We start from the raw sequence: 16,447 nt of genomic DNA, 5'->3' as shown, positions 1-16,447 counted from the left end.
TGAGAAAACCCTATCGCTGTTTTGGAGCTTGCATATTAACATCTGTCCAGTAGATATAAAACTCTATACATTTTATATTTTGGTGAGGGTTATAAAGGTAGTTTAATACATTCATGTTTGGGTCCCGCAAGGGCTTTCAATCAAACGTCATTTCTGCGCGACCAGTTCCCCCAAAACTACAAACGCATTCTCGCGTTGTTTTCCCCTCTCCACTGACAGCTCCCTCTGACAGCTCCAAAAACGAGCAGGGTTAGGGGCTTGTATCATCATAACATCAGGGCGTTTCAGGCAACGCTCAACATAGCGGTACCTTTTGTCAGGGAATTGGTTCGCCCTAAATGGGACAACAATTCCTTTTCATGCAGGTTTGTAAATCCTCGTTGTTTTAAGTATTTTACGGGCCTATCACTTTAGCTAACGTTACCTGGCTGTTCTTTATCCAGCATTAGCGTTTATGTTAGCATTCTTACGTTAGCTAGCTAGCTGGCGCAGGCAAACGGCCGTTACTGAGTGACCAGTTCAGCAGGTGCAGCGGATACGAGCCTCTGCTACCTTAGCAAGTCGTCTCGTAAAACAGTCATGCCTAACTGGTTACCTTGCTAATAATAGCTTAGTGTTTGTGACTAACCCAAATGTCCAGGCGGTCAGGTGTTGTGACAAGATTATATATTTGCCAGATAGTAGTTAGATAAGGCCCCTTCTCTGCAGAACTTGACACCTAAAGTTAATTAGTAGCTATTTAATGCAGCATCCACTTGGCCAGTTGCAGTGCCTGTCTGCTGTAGTTAATCATTCATCCACTATCATGTTTGTACTGGTTGTGGAGGGGGGCAGCCTCATGCTTGCATGCGGGGTTTTGGGCTGCACAGCCAGGCTATGATCTTTATCTTGTTTTTGCGCTAGCTAAGGTTAGCTAATGTTACAGCAGTGTTGTTCATGACTCATCTCATCTCAGCTCATAAATGCACCTGTGTGTCACTGTCTGGTCTAAAACTATTGGGAGATGTGTGATCATGCATTACACTAGACTGTTGCTGTAGCTAGGCTACTTGCTGTTTTTTTATTTGTTTTTTTTTTGCTTATAATGAATGTAGATGTACTTTGCTAGATTTTTTGCTACATTTTTGCTTGATATAATGAAGCTGGGAGTTATTGTAGCGTTTCCTGTGTTGCATATTTGGGTCTTATGTTATAAAAGCTAAGAACTAATTTATAGCTTAGTTTAGATGTCTGCTTTTACCACACACACACACACACACACACACACACACACACACAGAGCTCTGGTATTTATTTACCTAAGTGCTTATAAAGCTTGTAATGCTTTTCCTGTTATTGCCCCTGGTGTTTTAATTACTTGTCTACAGCTCTTTTGTTTCTAGACATCTGAGATCTACAATGTGCACCACAGCCCCTTTGTTTTGTTTAAACCGGTCAAGGGAGGTGTGCAGCTCTGTCCTGTTACACTGGATATGAGCCATTTTAGGATTTTTGGTCCATTTGGTTTTGGCATTGTTGCAGAGCTGATGGCAGCATTAGACTACAACAGAGGGAGTAGATTGGGATCTCTTTTGACACACAGGAAGAAGGTTGCTCGTCTGAAAGGTTACTTTGTATGTTTACGCTTATTCTATCACTTATCAGAGAACTGAGCAGGTTAGTACTCTGCTAATTTCTCTTTTCTCTTGCAGATGACCTGAAATGTTGATGCTGTGAAAATGAATAAGCCCAAAATGACTGCTGAGAAAGGGTGAGTAGCTTTGCTATTCAGAGACGGTAACAGACTAATGCGCTTGCGTACACACACACACGTGCACGTGCATACACACAGGCTGTGACTTGTGTGCATGTGTATCTGTGAAAGCTCCTCTGTCACAACCATCTGTTCAAGTATTCTCTGTCTCGCTCACTGGTTGCTTGCCTTTACCCTGCCTGATTCTGTTCTTGTACTACTTTACACTGGTGTTTGTCTCACTTCTTGTCACTGAGAGAGAGGCAGAGAGAGAGAGAGACAGAGTGAAACACTACTGATACGGGTCAGTCTGGGCCAGTATGATGTCATATACAGACTCTGGCTAGGTGAAACGTCTCGTACCATTCAGTCGCACAGATAATCACTGATTTGTTTTCCATATGCAGCATATTAATCTGTTATAAAGCCTGATTTCCTCTTAATCCAGATGAACTGACGTCACAACGTGCTTCTCTCCTTATCAGGACCAGAGTAACCCAAGTAGCCTCATTCAGATTGAAACTTAAAAGTGATTCTAAATGTTTTGCTCACAACACAGCAGTCCCACTACTTGCCAGTTGGTAGATAACATAGTTGACCTTGCTTGAACCAGCCATATTTATTTGTTATGATGACTAAAAATAACGGCACTTATCATAAGGCATAATATCTCAGAATGCAGTGGCAATAGGCCTGGAAAAACCTTTCACCATATTTGTCCATACCAAGAGTATTACAGTGTGTAACAATACAATGTATTTATTTAGGCTGCATTCCCTCTCACTATGTCTCTCTTCGTGCACATTTATATCTCTGCTTTTCATTATTCTTTCCGTTTCTTTCTTTTTCTAACTCTCTTTCCATCTCTCTCTCTCTCTCTCTCTCTCTCTCTCTCTCTCTCTCTCTCTCTCTCTCTCAGTCTGTCTGTCTGTCTCTCAGTCTCTGTCTTTATAAGGACATATTTTGAGAAACTCAGCTCCACTGGGTAGAATTTTAGAGTTTTGATTTGAGTCTCTCATGGTGGTTGTTGCTATGCCAACAGCTGACCTTTCACCCTGTGTCTCCAGCTGAGCACCATCTCCATAGAGTGGGAAATCACAACAGATTTTTTTCTTTTGGTTTTAGCATATGCTTTGTAGCTTATGTGTTAAACAGACATGTATCCATGTAGCATCAAGTCACACTATACAATGTATGTTGCCGATGCTTCTCTCTGATCCTTCAGGATGGACTTAAACAAAACATTTTGGAATATTTAACTTTGTACCTAGGTTTTGGTGTATAATCATTATTTAATATTTAGCTTTCTTCTGAATGCATGAATGCATTACAAAACTGAATCATGCAGTTATATACATTCAGTACATTCTAAAGTTGTGTGAAAGAAAAGTCCTACGCACATAGGACATTTTAGAGTTAGATTAGGGTTACACATTTTAGAGGTTTAGGGTTCAGAAATGAATGAAAGTCAGTGGAATATTATCACAACTATAATAATATATGTGTGTGTGTTGTGTTCCCAGTGTCCCCAGTAACTCCAGGGTGCTGATGCTGCTGGGCCAACTGGAGAAGATGAGTGGGGAGGCCATGGTGACGGATGCCGAAATGGCACGACAGCTCACTGCAAAGATACTACATCTCATACAGACGCAGGGTGAGAGCACACACACACACACATAAACACACACACACGCACACACACACACACACACACACAGAAAAATATAGTGAAGAACACACACATTCAGTATAGCCTACACATAGTGAGAAACACCACACCCATGGAAACACATGCATACCTGTCAAATACACATCTTTATTACATCACCGTTACATTTCCCTTGGTATCTTATCGTTGATACTTCATCTTATTGATTTATAAGATGTTATTGTATGCAGAAAACAGTTGCACATTTATAACTCTGTGGTGTAAAGCCATTGAATGGAATGGATGGATTTTAGGACAGTTTTAGAGTTATGGGAGCATTCATCAAGTGCAAAATAATGTAAGAAGAGCATTGTTAGCATTCTGAATAATATGCAATATAATGTAGTCAAACTGCAAAAATAGACAAGACAGAATCCTCCAACACAGGCAGAGTTTTTTTTGTTTTTTTTCCAAAGAAGAAGGGATATCTGTGGCTGACAGGATTCCCACCAAGCGTGACAACTTCACCAGTGGGCAGTGTAAGTGCTGCCAGCTCTTGGTACTTGCCAGTTTACATTATTTTATTGGTCAAATGATGGCATTGGCACGTATCCACATTTTGCTCATAGATTATGATAAACTCATTAGGAAAAGTGTTACTTGTGTTAATTATTGAAACAACGAGGTCAAGTGTAAAGAAATCGACCATCAGTGTGTTTTTTCATTACCTATACAGTATTTTTTAGAAGATACATTGAAGTAACCAATGAAAGAAAATAGCATGCTGTCACAAAAAGCCTGTATGGATAGATAAATTAATAATTTCATTTGAAAATCAATGTCAGTGTTGGATCAAACAATCCAAAATCTGTTTGACCCAAGTATTGACGTAGACTTGGTGTCATTGGGGATTAGGACGCTGCTGTTATGACGCAGTATGTAATGCACTTGACAGGGTCAGTGGACACAGAGGGGTGCTTGACTAATTTGAATGGGAGTTACTGTATTATTTACGAGCATGAGAGAACGCTGGGTGGATGGTTGGCAAAGTTGTCCCAGGATAGCATGTCTAAAGTGTTGGAAATATTTCAGCAGCAAAAGTGAGGGAAATGTAACCTACTGACACACAGACATAAGGCTCTCTCAGCTTTCAGCTCAGCGGGAGTGCTAACTGACCTACAGCCCCCCCCCCCCCCCCCCCCCCCCCCCACACACACACACACACACACACACACACACACACACACACACACCCCATCACCTCTCCCAGTTCCCCCTCCCCCCAGCCTCCCCTTCTCAATGTCCCTCTTTCTCCTTCATCTTTTCTTTTTTCCATCTCGTTTTTCTCTTCCTTCCTCTTTCTCCTCTCCCTTTCTCACCTTTTCCGCTCCTCAATGTTTTCTCCTCAATTCTCGCTCCCTCTGGCTCCTCCTATCCTTTTCCTACTCTCTGTCCTTATGCTGCTTCCTTTCTTCTTACCCCTGTCATCCTAGGTAAGTATCTAGGAAGTGCTACTCTCTGTCCTCGTCACCCACCCACCCACCTACCCCCTCTACCCAGAGAGGCTATTGTGTCACAGGGAATATTGACAGCTGATTAAAGACTTCAGCCTCTTTCACTCTGCTATTACCCAGAAACACCCTGAAGCAACCCTCCCACACACACTGACAGAACACATACATAGGTGCACACACCCTGCATATACAGTACATTCCGTAAAAACACTTTAAAATGTCATACATACAGTACATGTATGAACCAGTGTGTTCTCATGTTCAGGTGTGCACAGTGCACACACATTAATGCCAACTAAGTCAGAGGAAATAAAGTGTCATAAGACAGCTAGCCTGCTGGGTGTTCTTACATGCAAATGTTTTTCCCTTGTGGAGATTAATTTCACTTTTCAGATTGACGTCATCTTGTCCTCTAGACCAGGGGGCCGAGGAAGGGAGTGTGTGTCTGAAGCAAAAAAAAAAAGGGAAATGTGGTAGTGGCCAGACACAGCGCACAATTATACAAATCTAATGCCAGTAAACAAGACAATTAGTTAGTGAATCCCCTTGGTTGTAATTTTTAAAATTTGGCTATTATACAGTTTCATTATATAGATTTGTTCCTATTTGGAGTTTTACATTTCATTGGCTCAATTAATTAATTTAATGTTTCAGAATTTGGCAGTGGACTGTAATTCACTGGTTTTCATTGATCTTGGACCAAGTTAACTGAGCTAGGATTGAGTCTTGTGGTAATACATTACTTTTATTGGCAGGGTTGCCTACAGGTTCTTGTGACTCACATACCCAAAATGCTGCGAGTGTGGTAGGAACAAGCTACAGTACAATGGCTGTGCCAACTAGGATGTGGGCCGTGCTTTAGGAACAAACGACAGAGGCTGCATATATTTCTTTTACTGTGTGTATAAAAATTCAGTGTTTCTGACCCAAATCGGTCCTCTGTCCATATCAGCTATCTGATACCTCAGGAGGAAAACAAACGCATAAACAAGCTTCGTTATTAAGATGCACGACAAGGCAAGACATAAAAATGTCAGAGAGGCTTGCTCCCTCGGCATAGCAGTGTTGCTGATACTAACCTTTGTACATGCACACACACATACACACTCACTCATCCACATATTTACAATAAATATGACAAACATTTAACGCAAACACACACACACTCCCTACAGGCATCCAAATCTTGGCCTACTTGACAGACAAGATTCACTGCATCTGGCCAGAGCAACGATCGTTTCACATCTCATGATTGATATTGGCTAACGTAACTGGCATTAGTGAAAGACATTGATAGGCACACATAATCTATGTGTTGATTTTAAAATGTCTCGACACACAGCTAAATCTAGCTTTATTACTCATTCTAGGCTCATATTGCCTTTAGCTTGATATTTTATTTTGGGCATCTCTGACTTCACATTATTCCATGTTTAGCCAGCAGGGGGTAATGACGTGCTTACTCATGCTCATACTTAGAAAACAAGTACTCACTAGTACTCTGGTGTTGGGGGAGGCCCTAAAATGCTGATCTGGGCTCAGTTAAGACAATTCTTCATCAATGGTCAAGGCTAGGAAAGGTGAAAGGAAATTTGAACCCTTGCCTGTGCTTATGGACAGCTTCACCTCTGATTGGAAGGTATTCAAGTTAGATGAAGCTGATTCATTCACTGAAAATGTCTCCAGTGCATTTGCTGTGTAAATAGAGATGGGTTTAGTGCAGCGGTAGTCAAAGTGTGGATGGATGGATACAGTGTCCCCTAGTCTGGTTTCTCTGATTACCCTTCTGAAAGAAGAGCAGAGAAGAAGATATCACAGCAGAAGAAGAAGGCAGATTGCCGTGTTGCTGTGTAGAATAGGTTGAAACATGAGTGTGTCTCTGTCAGCGGGGCACCTCTCTGCGCTCCGGCTTGTGAGCTGGGAAGGACATAAATCCCTGATGCCAACCTCATTACTGGATAACCAAGGTCCATCCAATGGTTCTTCTTTCTAAGCAGAATGAAGAATGAGTGGACAGTGTTGTCACAGGCCACTGCAGGAGCCCAGAACTAGGAGTATTACACATACACAGTTTTACCCATTGTTAGTATGGAAAAGGTCTCTTAGACTGGCATTACACAGTACAACTTCCATACAATTAGTTGCAGGTTGCAAATGAAACTTTTACTGTTGCTATGTCACCAAACCCATCCTGAACATTCCAATGATGATAGAAACCCAATTCATGATTTTCATTGGACATTTCTCCTACAGAACTCCAACACAGCTAACACAATGTTGCACAGAGCTGAAGTTGCATTCAAGTTGCATCACGTAAAGCCAGCCTTAGATTAGGCTGATAGACATAAAAGTTGCTTCTTGTTACAGAATTCTTTTGCATTTGGTTTCTTTATTTATTGCATTTTGATAGAACCAAAGCAAATAGGATGAAAGACATTTAGGGCTGGATTTCTATTCAATGGCACTAAAGTTGAAGTTATTTTGAACTCCTTGCTTCCTTCCTCTTCTTGCCCTTCTTGCCCTCCATTCCTTCCTCCCTCTTCGAAGTGAGCTAGTGGCTCACTTCGAACATCATGATTGATGGGCACAGTGGAAAGCCTGCTGTCTTTGACCCATTCAATCATGATATATCAGCTGTTCCACTCCTCTCTTATGCTTGGCTGGCTGTCACGCCCTGCCTACAGCCTCGACTGGAGACGTGTGCGGATTCGAAGCTGGGGTTGGAGGGGGGGCTGTGACCCTGTTCACAGTAATCATACACCCCCAGGCCAGGTTTTGCTGTACTATCTGCTATGTCTCATGCTCTGAGTTTGAGGCTTTTAGGGGACAGTTAAGAGAGAGCGAGAGAGAGAGCAAGGGTGACAGGAAGAGAGGTATTTAATGGAAAGAGGCAAATTAACATGCTCAGGAGCTGTAGGTGACCACAGTGGAGTGGAGCATGAATTTAGTATTGGAGGCAATAAATCTCTTTCTTTCTCTCAGTTGAGCATGAGGCCTCTGTCTCATCTTCTTCCCTCAGTGCTGAGTAGGAGAAAGGGAGGAGTCAAGAGAAAGAGGAGAGGAGGCACGAGGCAAGTTAACATATACAGTTGTCAGTTTTGTACAGGAGTGGCCTAGTGGTCAAATTTCTGTAGCGTGCAAGGGGAGGTGCTGATTGCTAGGTTCATGGTGTACTGCTCTCTCAGTTCAATATGTTGGTACACAGTTGAAGGGTTGTAAGATGGACTAGCTGAAAATTAACAATTGTTTTCATTTGCCTGTTGGCTTCATGTAGAATATCAACCTCTAGAACATTTAAAGAGTTTCTCACAGTAGTCCTACACTGCAATCTGTTAGGACTCCAGAGGCAGTGAACCTGTGAATTTGGAGAACAGGAGACCTATTCACCCAAAGCTTGTTTTTAGGGAGGTTTGGGACCTTACTGTTAGGAGATGGAGTACCGCTACACCAGGAGATACAGTCAATCTGTGGTCTGCCCAGACTCACCAGGTAAGGTCCAGAATGATTAAAACATACTAGAAAAGGTTTCAGATATTTTAACTTCTCGGGGTGTGCTGGATTTCACTTGCCTGACACTTGATCAGCCTCCAAAGAAAGTGAAAGTGCCATTGCTCAAAAGAGGTAAATCAAGGGACACTCGTGTTTCAAATATTTGAAATGTATCATTTTGCTCAGCTCAGGAGCAGGGTTAAAACAGCCGCTCCACTGCAGCCTCCACACTTGCCATACATTTGGCTGTCAGCCTTAGTTGACTAATAATTGCAGTCACTTTAAGAGTAATGAATGATGGCTATTGAGTAAAATGGTGCTGCTGCAGGTGTTGGTGCAGATCACAATTTTCTGTGGGCTAGCTGCATTTACTGTAACTATAAAGCTATCTTCTTTACTTTTGAATGGTATCGTAAGACTTGGTTACTTCTTTGTAGTACACAAAGTTTTAGAGGACTTAAAATGGGTGACACAGGCAAGATGAAATCATTGCAAATTATTTTTAACATAAGCCTATGAAATTCAAGTATTTAAAATGCCAATGAGACATGATGTACTGTATATCTTGGCAATGACTTTGTTTTGAGATGCATTTCCATTGATTTTGTGCTGTTATACAACGCAGTGACTATAGCAGTTCACTCTGCTTTGCAGTTGGTACTGAACTTCATGGCAATTATTAGTGCTAAATTATAGTATAGGCTTATAGTATAGGCTAATATTACTGAATTGTTACTAGGAACCTGTGTCAGACACAGGTTATTCCTTGCTCAAGAAGTGTCAGGGTTAATCCTAAATTAACTTTTATATTAGTGGAGCCCTCCAATGAAAGACATTTCTTGTCTAGGGCTGAGCTTATTCTCATCCATGTGTGCACTTAGTGCTTCATTCAGTAATCGGTAGTTTATAGAGTTCCTGAAATGTTGAAAGCCTGTTGCTGTTTCCTTTTTATTCAAATAAGAAAAACTATCCTTCTGTTGTTTTCTAGTTCATATTGCTGCATTGCTGTCTCTTGTGCTTGCGACTTGCAATTATGCTGTAATTATGTTGATTTATTGTACTTTTTGAGCACAAGCTAAATGCCTTAAATGTAAATGCAAATGCAGTAAATGAATAAATAAATTGATTTATAGAAATTACAGTAAACCTTATCTGTGTGTTGTAGTTTTTTCTTCCCCACCCAGTAATGCTTCTGTGCATATAGCCTCTAGTAATTTTGTTTTTGGTGTTGAGGATTAGTGTTGAAATGTCATTTTGTTTTGAAGAGCTTTAAAAAGTCTGGCATGACAGAAATGTTTTTAGAGGTCACCACTCTCCCAGCTACTGAGAAGTGTGTGTGTGTGTGTGTGTGTGTGGGTGTATATACACACATACACAGATATGCACATAGTTGTGCATGTGTGTTTGTGGAATGTGTGTGTGTGTGTGTGTGCATATGTGTACACTTATTTGCCGTGTTTCCTTGCTGGTCTATGTTTGAACTGTCACATGCTCGTTGGTTGGCGTGGCACAGCGTGGTGCGGATCAGCTCAGTTTAATTTTCAAGATCATAAATCAGTGATGAAGGCTGAATGCTTGACACCTTCCATCTCCATGTTCGCCATGTGTCTGCACGGTCATGATGATGCATCTCCCACCCGCAGCAGTATGTCACACTAGACCACTCTCCACCAACACGTGTGTGAGATCAGCACTGGGTGATGCAACTCTCCAGTCTGGGTCATTGTGATATGAGCTGAGCAGATTTCTGACACACAGATAGGTATAATTTATTGACGTTCAAGAAGTCTGATATTTATGATGTTTGACCATAGCTTAGCGTGCTAAGTGCATCTCCTTGGGTCTTCTATGGGTATCTGTAACCTTTGCTGTTGGGTTGAGGAACGCATTTGGAAAAGGTTGGAGGAAATGAGTGTCCGTTCCCTACTCCCAGTCCTGTGTGTGTGTTTGTGTTTGTGTTGTGTTTGTAGAGAGCGCTGTCCTGTCCTGACCTGTCAGGCAGCCCTCTCCTTTTCTCATTGAGGCCTCTTCAAAGAGGACAGGAATCTGTCAGCTCCTAAAGCATGGGGCAAGCATCGGGTGTGGGTCAAAGGGGGAAGAGGCGAGAGAGAAAAGGGGATGAGAGAGCAGTAGAGAGAAAGGGAGAGAGAGAAAGATGATAAAGAGGAGAGGACCTCTTAGCTTCTATCACCTCTCTTTGACGAATATGGATTTCACAGTTTCCGTAAGAGGAGAATGGCAAAGCTTATGTATTTTCCGACTGTACTGGAGAAACTAAGGCTAATCCCTGACACTGCTTGTAAAAATGTAGCCTGTTGATACTCCAATAACATGAAATGTAGCAGAAAGCTTCTAACTATATATAGCCTAGCACAGTGGCCTCCAAACTTTTAGGGAGAATGTGTCCCCTGTTACATTTGGATTTGTCTCTCATGCCCTCTCATGCATGCAGGACAGCATGCTGTTCTTAAAATAAAAGCCCTCTGTCTGTCTTCACGTTTCTGATGTTTTCTCTTTGTGTGTGTTCCAGAGAAGACCAGGAAGGAGGTCATGTCCAAAGGCTCCAGTGGCATGGAGGTCATCCTGGCTTCACTGGAGGTCAGCCCACTCATCAACACAACTTGACATGGCATCTTACCACATGATACTCTCTCTGTACTTTAGCAATTGTTTATTTTTCTGCATGAAAAAGGTTAAATAAATCTGCAAGCAATGGCCTTGCTGAAAGCATTACATGGTAACGGTAAATTTACAATCAAACTGCAAGTGGAGACTTTTCATAACCGCATTTCCTCCAAAGCCCATGAAGCTAGTAGTTGCCATGCCTACAACAGTTAAAGTAAATTATTGTCACTCATCAGCTTTTGCAAAAAAATTGAAAAATGCCACAAAATAGCTTGTGCAAATCCATTTCAGAATGAATTTGAAAGCATGTTTTTATGTTTGGAATTGGTTATGACCAAAAATTTCATGACATTGACATAATGACAGAACATATTCTATTATTGCCCCATTAATTTGATTAAGCTGCAGTCAGTTGACCTAGGTAAAAAATGTTTCTATACAGTACAAAAAACGAGGACACTCAGCAGTTGTACATGTCTTGATCTGAGACATGTCATGTCATGATCTTGGGATGTGATGATTGCCTGTTAGGTGCCATTTTTTAATAGAACTGCTGCTGTTGGATCGATTAATATGTCTGATTTGGGATTAGACTACACACCTAGGACAGAGAGGAGTGTGTGTGTGTGTGTGTGTGTGTGTGTGTGTGTGTGTGTGTGTGTGTGTGTGTGTGTGTCTGTCTGAGAGAGAAAGAGAAGGTGATTGCATACATTTCTGTAGCCCTCTGTGTTGACACAATTGCAGTGTGTGTGTGTGTGTGTGTGTGTGTATGTGCCGACATGCATGTTTGCTTAAAGCGTACTGTGTGTGACTTTGGCAGAACACTCGGGATCTCCAGACCACCCTGAACATCCTTTACATTCTCAGTGAGCTGCTGACTGTGGGTGAGTAGAGTCTCTTTTTTCAAACGGTTGATGAGCAATTCATTCCCTGATTTGAGAGTTGATAGGGAAATTTACTCCCTGACTGGATAATCACTCAGTGAGCAATTTTAACTGTCATTGCTGATTTGGGCAAATGCATTTTGGTGTATGTGTGTGCAGTTCAGACTCTTCAGATATTCACAAAATGGATCCTTTATGAATGTAGTAACTGTTTTGTGCCTTGAGAAGTAAATGTATTCTCAAGGCACCAATAATCCAGTCTGCCACTGTAATAACCAGTGAATTGGTAGAGTAGTTTGTGATTGATACGCTTGGATTGACCATGGAACAATGTGATGTTACAGGTTGTCTTATCCAGGATTTGACTTTTGACACCACTCCATTTCATTCCCATTTCAAATTCCCGTCTTCCTTTGCCAATTATTTCTTGCTTTTGTGTGGGTTGTCCTGATCACATCCGTAATTATGTTTTATGCAGAACTAATGCTGTTTTATTTATTTTTTTTCTGTCCTAGGTGGAGGTCGCAGGGTGGGAGTGTTTGTGTCTAAAGGAGGGACAGGCATATTACTCCAACTACTGATCACTGCCAGTAAAGAGTCGCCTCCCAGTGAGGAACTCATGCTGCAGCTTCACTCACTGCTGGCCAAGGTTGGACCAAAAGGTAGGCTTAGACCCTCACATTCTCACACACACGCATGCAATTAATGATTCTTTTTCTATCAAATAAACTGTCAATTATTTTATTGATTTAGCAATTTATCTGAATTTAAAATAAAAGAATTGCAGTTCAGCATTTCAAAGTTTATTAACATCAAACTACATTTCAGTTTATAATAGACCAAGATAGTCCAAACCCAAATAAGATTCTGCATTACAGCTATTGCACCTGCACAAATATCAGAGCACAACTGCAATGAGAGATGATTTCTAAGGCGCACTGGAAAACAGTAAGAATTTACTAGGAAAACTTTCACTAAATAAAACTTTTTCAACAATGTATCTGAGAACAGTTTGGTCATGAATAAAATAGCACTTGGCAAGATTTCCTTGCTACATAAGTATAGCAAGTTAGCTAGCAGGTTAACCTATCTTAAATAAGGCTTGCCATGCAACTGCACTGTCATGTGCATCAAATGGCACAACTGGGATTTTTTTTCTGTTCAGGTGTTCATGTATGGCATTTTCTGCTGTGGCATTTCATTATTATTGATTTTCTGTTTCCAGTGTTCCCATACTTTGAACGCTCTGGGATTGACAGCTTTGGCATTCTCATATGTACACTTGGGGTTTGCCGCAGCTGTGTTCAAAACAAAAAGACACATCCATCATGAATATGCAAATCAACAAAATTAGATAGTGAATGTAATTGATGATGTTAATTAATTGTTGTAAACACATTCAATTACACACCTATTTAGGCACACGTCAGGTCAAGTCAGATCGATTTATAAAGCACTTTTAATGCACTGGATTGTCATCAACAGAAAACAAAGGACACAAATACAACAAGAGATGATGCTTTATTTTGAACTGTCACTTTACATGCATTAAATAATCATGGACATGTGCAAACACAACTACAGACGCGCACACACACACGCACACACACACACACACACACACACACACACTTAGACACACGCTGACCTTACAACCTCTGTGTCTCCAGACAGAAAGTTTGGAGTGAAGGCACGTTTGAACGGAGCTCTGAATGTCACAGTCAACTTGCTGAAGCAGAACCTACAGAATACCAAACTGCTTCTGCCCTGCCTGCAGGTTCTCAGGGTTTACTCCACCAATTGTAAGTTAACTTTAAACTTTGGAGGACTTTGGAGGACTTTGGAGGAAACGGCAAACTGATACAAATACTGTAAATACTCTTGCTGCTATCTGTTTAGTGGTATTTGATGTCTGTCTTTCTCTCCTCCTGTCTATCACCTGTCTGTCTTTGTAAAGCGGTGAATGCTATTTCCTTGGGTAAGAATGGAGTGGTGGAACTCATGTTCAAGATCATCGGGCCATACAGCAAGAAGAACACCAGCCTGCTCAAGTAAGGAGCTGTCTGTGTTGATTGGCCAGCATGAATGTATGTGTTATAACAAACTACTGAAACATAAATGAATGTCAACTCAACAGGCTCTATCGCTTCTTGACCTCTGTCAGAACCATCTGTCTTTGACGGTTGCTCAGCAGACTGTGTAACTCATCTGTCTTGTCTCTAAATCAACAGGGTAGCTCTGGACACACTGGGAGCTCTGCTCAAATCCAGTGAGTAATTGGCTTTCTACTATTGATGTTCTCTTGGGATCCGTCAGTAGTGTTACTGTCCCCCCCGCTTCTGCCTTTCCTTACCTCCCATCGTCTCTAACCATATCTCTCTGTCTTCCTCCTCTCTTGATCCTCTGTTCTGTCTCCCCTCTCTCAACATTTCCTCCTCGTTTTGCGTTCTTTTCAAACCAGCGGATTGCCTCTCTTTCTAGCCAAGCTTTTTCAAATTACTTGATGATTCAGGGATTGGATTGCATTGGAACAAGACGAGAAGAAGAAGCTTTATTTGTTATATTGCACTTTTGATAGATAATAAACAGGAATAAATAAAAAATAATATTATAAATATTGTAAAATATTGTTCAGCTAAGATTCTCTTTTGAGTAGTAGTCAATTTCCTTTCATTTTGGCTTGATTGACAAGACAGTTTTAGACTAAATAATGAAGCAAGGCCAAGTGTTCATTCAGCATGGATGTCAAACTACCTGAGCCCGAACCTTCCCCCTTCCATGCTTTTGCTTTCCTTTCCACTTCTCCTGCTCTTTTCTTTACCCCAGGCCACAGTCGTTTATAAAGTTAATTATTTTGTCAACTGCTATGTAGTTTGATTTTAAAGTACTATCAATGCTTTCTTTCCTTCTCCTTCCACTCCTCTGTCCAGAAACCAATGCTCGTCGTGCGGTGGACCGTGCCCACGTTCCCGCCCTGCTGGCAGTATACCAGGACTGGCACCGCAATGACACACGGCAACGCCACATGCTGATCCGCAAAGGCCTGCTGGCCTGCCTGAGGAACATCACCAACATCAAACTGGGCAGGAAGGCTTTCATTGAGGCTGATGGCATGAGGGTTCTCTACAACACATCCACTGTGAGTGTGAACGCCACATATGACAAGCAAATAAAGCAAATCATCTTCTGACTACAGCTTGAAAAAATCATTACATTATATTATCTATTTCATTTTGCCACTGGTTTGTGAACAAGAGAATATGTTTTATTTGTTGGTCATGTTTGTTAGACTTCCAACAAGAAACTTTAGATGCAAAGAAAGTGTCCTTGTTTAAAATGGTACAGTATTGCTAAACCTCACTCAACACTATACTATACTAGACCAGTGGTTCACAACTTTTTGGCTCATGACCCCTTAAAATGAAGCAATGCCCACTCACAACCCCCCATCCATTCAGGTGGTGAACAGTTCAACTAAAGAATGATTTTCCCTTTTCTGGTTTCATTTGATTCATTATTAGAGGCCTAGAGGTTTAAAACTATTCAGTATTTCACATGAAAAAAGAAAGTAATCGATATAAGAATAAATCTGTATGGTAGATATATGTTTTTTCCTATCCCATAATCACCCAACCCCCAGGTTGAGAACCACTGTACTAGACTAGACTATACTATACTATACTATCACTAGAACATCACCATAACATAACTATAACATCACATTGCATCACTGCAACTCTATCTACCTTGTTGCCTGTGGATCCTAAATAACACTGGTGAGGATGAGAAATGTGCACACACACACACACACACACACACACACACACACACTCACTCTCACCTACCCTGTACCTTCTGTCTGGTTCTCTTATTAGGAGTGTCTCCCGGTGCGGACTCTGGACCCTCTGGTCAACACCTCCAGTCTCATCATGAGGAAGTGTTTTCCTAAGAACCGTCTGCCTCTGCCCACCATCAAATCAGCCTTCCACTACCAGCTCCCACATGTACCTGCTGGAGGGCCTGTGGCACAGATGTACAACCAGCCACCTGGGGGTGAGAACACACACACACACACACACACACACACACACACATCACTAGAGTGTACCCACTAGCTTATCACATCGCAGTAATGCCGTGTGTGCATTCCTGTGATGGTTATACAGTACACACACAGACACCTTCATATGCTTTTTTTATTTTATATTTTTATTTATTACTTTTATTACTTTTTTGTCCTTAGCCACCGCAGTCACTCTTTCCCCCTAGATTCAGACACACAAACGCGCACACACACAAAAACACACACACAGGCAGTGCTTATACCGCTGGACCGACTAAATGGTTTTTGGCCACACTCTACTGACACTGCTACACACAATGTGCCTTACAGGAGGAACAAGTTACCAGCTCTGCACCAAGCCCTTAAAGAAGGGTAAGACGTACGTAAGACACGGCTCCATACTTACAATACATAGACTCACTCACTACCGCTTTCTCACTCACCACACTCTCATACTCTAATTTCACTAGACTAACATTTGTCATAATACTG

General features: G+C 41.5%; 1 protein-coding gene across 2 annotated transcripts in view; it reads left to right on the top strand.

Moving 5' to 3' along the window:
* The first annotated feature begins 267 nt into the window (after positions 1-267).
* The window catches only part of agtpbp1 (ATP/GTP binding carboxypeptidase 1), a 34,803-nt gene continuing 18,623 nt past the window's right edge, over positions 268-16,447 (top strand). For both annotated transcript variants that reach the window (XM_071917975.2, XM_078285311.1), the window contains exons 1-11: positions 268-365; positions 1,692-1,750; positions 3,256-3,386; positions 10,914-10,981; positions 11,829-11,892; positions 12,408-12,554; positions 13,563-13,694; positions 13,850-13,943; positions 14,124-14,161; positions 14,823-15,031; positions 15,768-15,945. In XM_071917975.2, the coding sequence (XP_071774076.1) occupies positions 1,719-1,750; positions 3,256-3,386; positions 10,914-10,981; positions 11,829-11,892; positions 12,408-12,554; positions 13,563-13,694; positions 13,850-13,943; positions 14,124-14,161; positions 14,823-15,031; positions 15,768-15,945 (1,093 nt within the window). In that variant the 5' untranslated portion in view covers positions 268-365; positions 1,692-1,718. The remainder of the gene's footprint in view (positions 366-1,691; positions 1,751-3,255; positions 3,387-10,913; positions 10,982-11,828; positions 11,893-12,407; positions 12,555-13,562; positions 13,695-13,849; positions 13,944-14,123; positions 14,162-14,822; positions 15,032-15,767; positions 15,946-16,447) is intronic.

The sequence above is a fragment of the Centroberyx gerrardi genome, chromosome 8 (assembly GCF_048128805.1).
Source record: "Centroberyx gerrardi isolate f3 chromosome 8, fCenGer3.hap1.cur.20231027, whole genome shotgun sequence".
NCBI classification, from domain to species: Eukaryota; Metazoa; Chordata; class Actinopteri; order Beryciformes; family Berycidae; genus Centroberyx; species Centroberyx gerrardi.
This window is presented reverse-complemented; position numbering and strand designations above follow the sequence as displayed.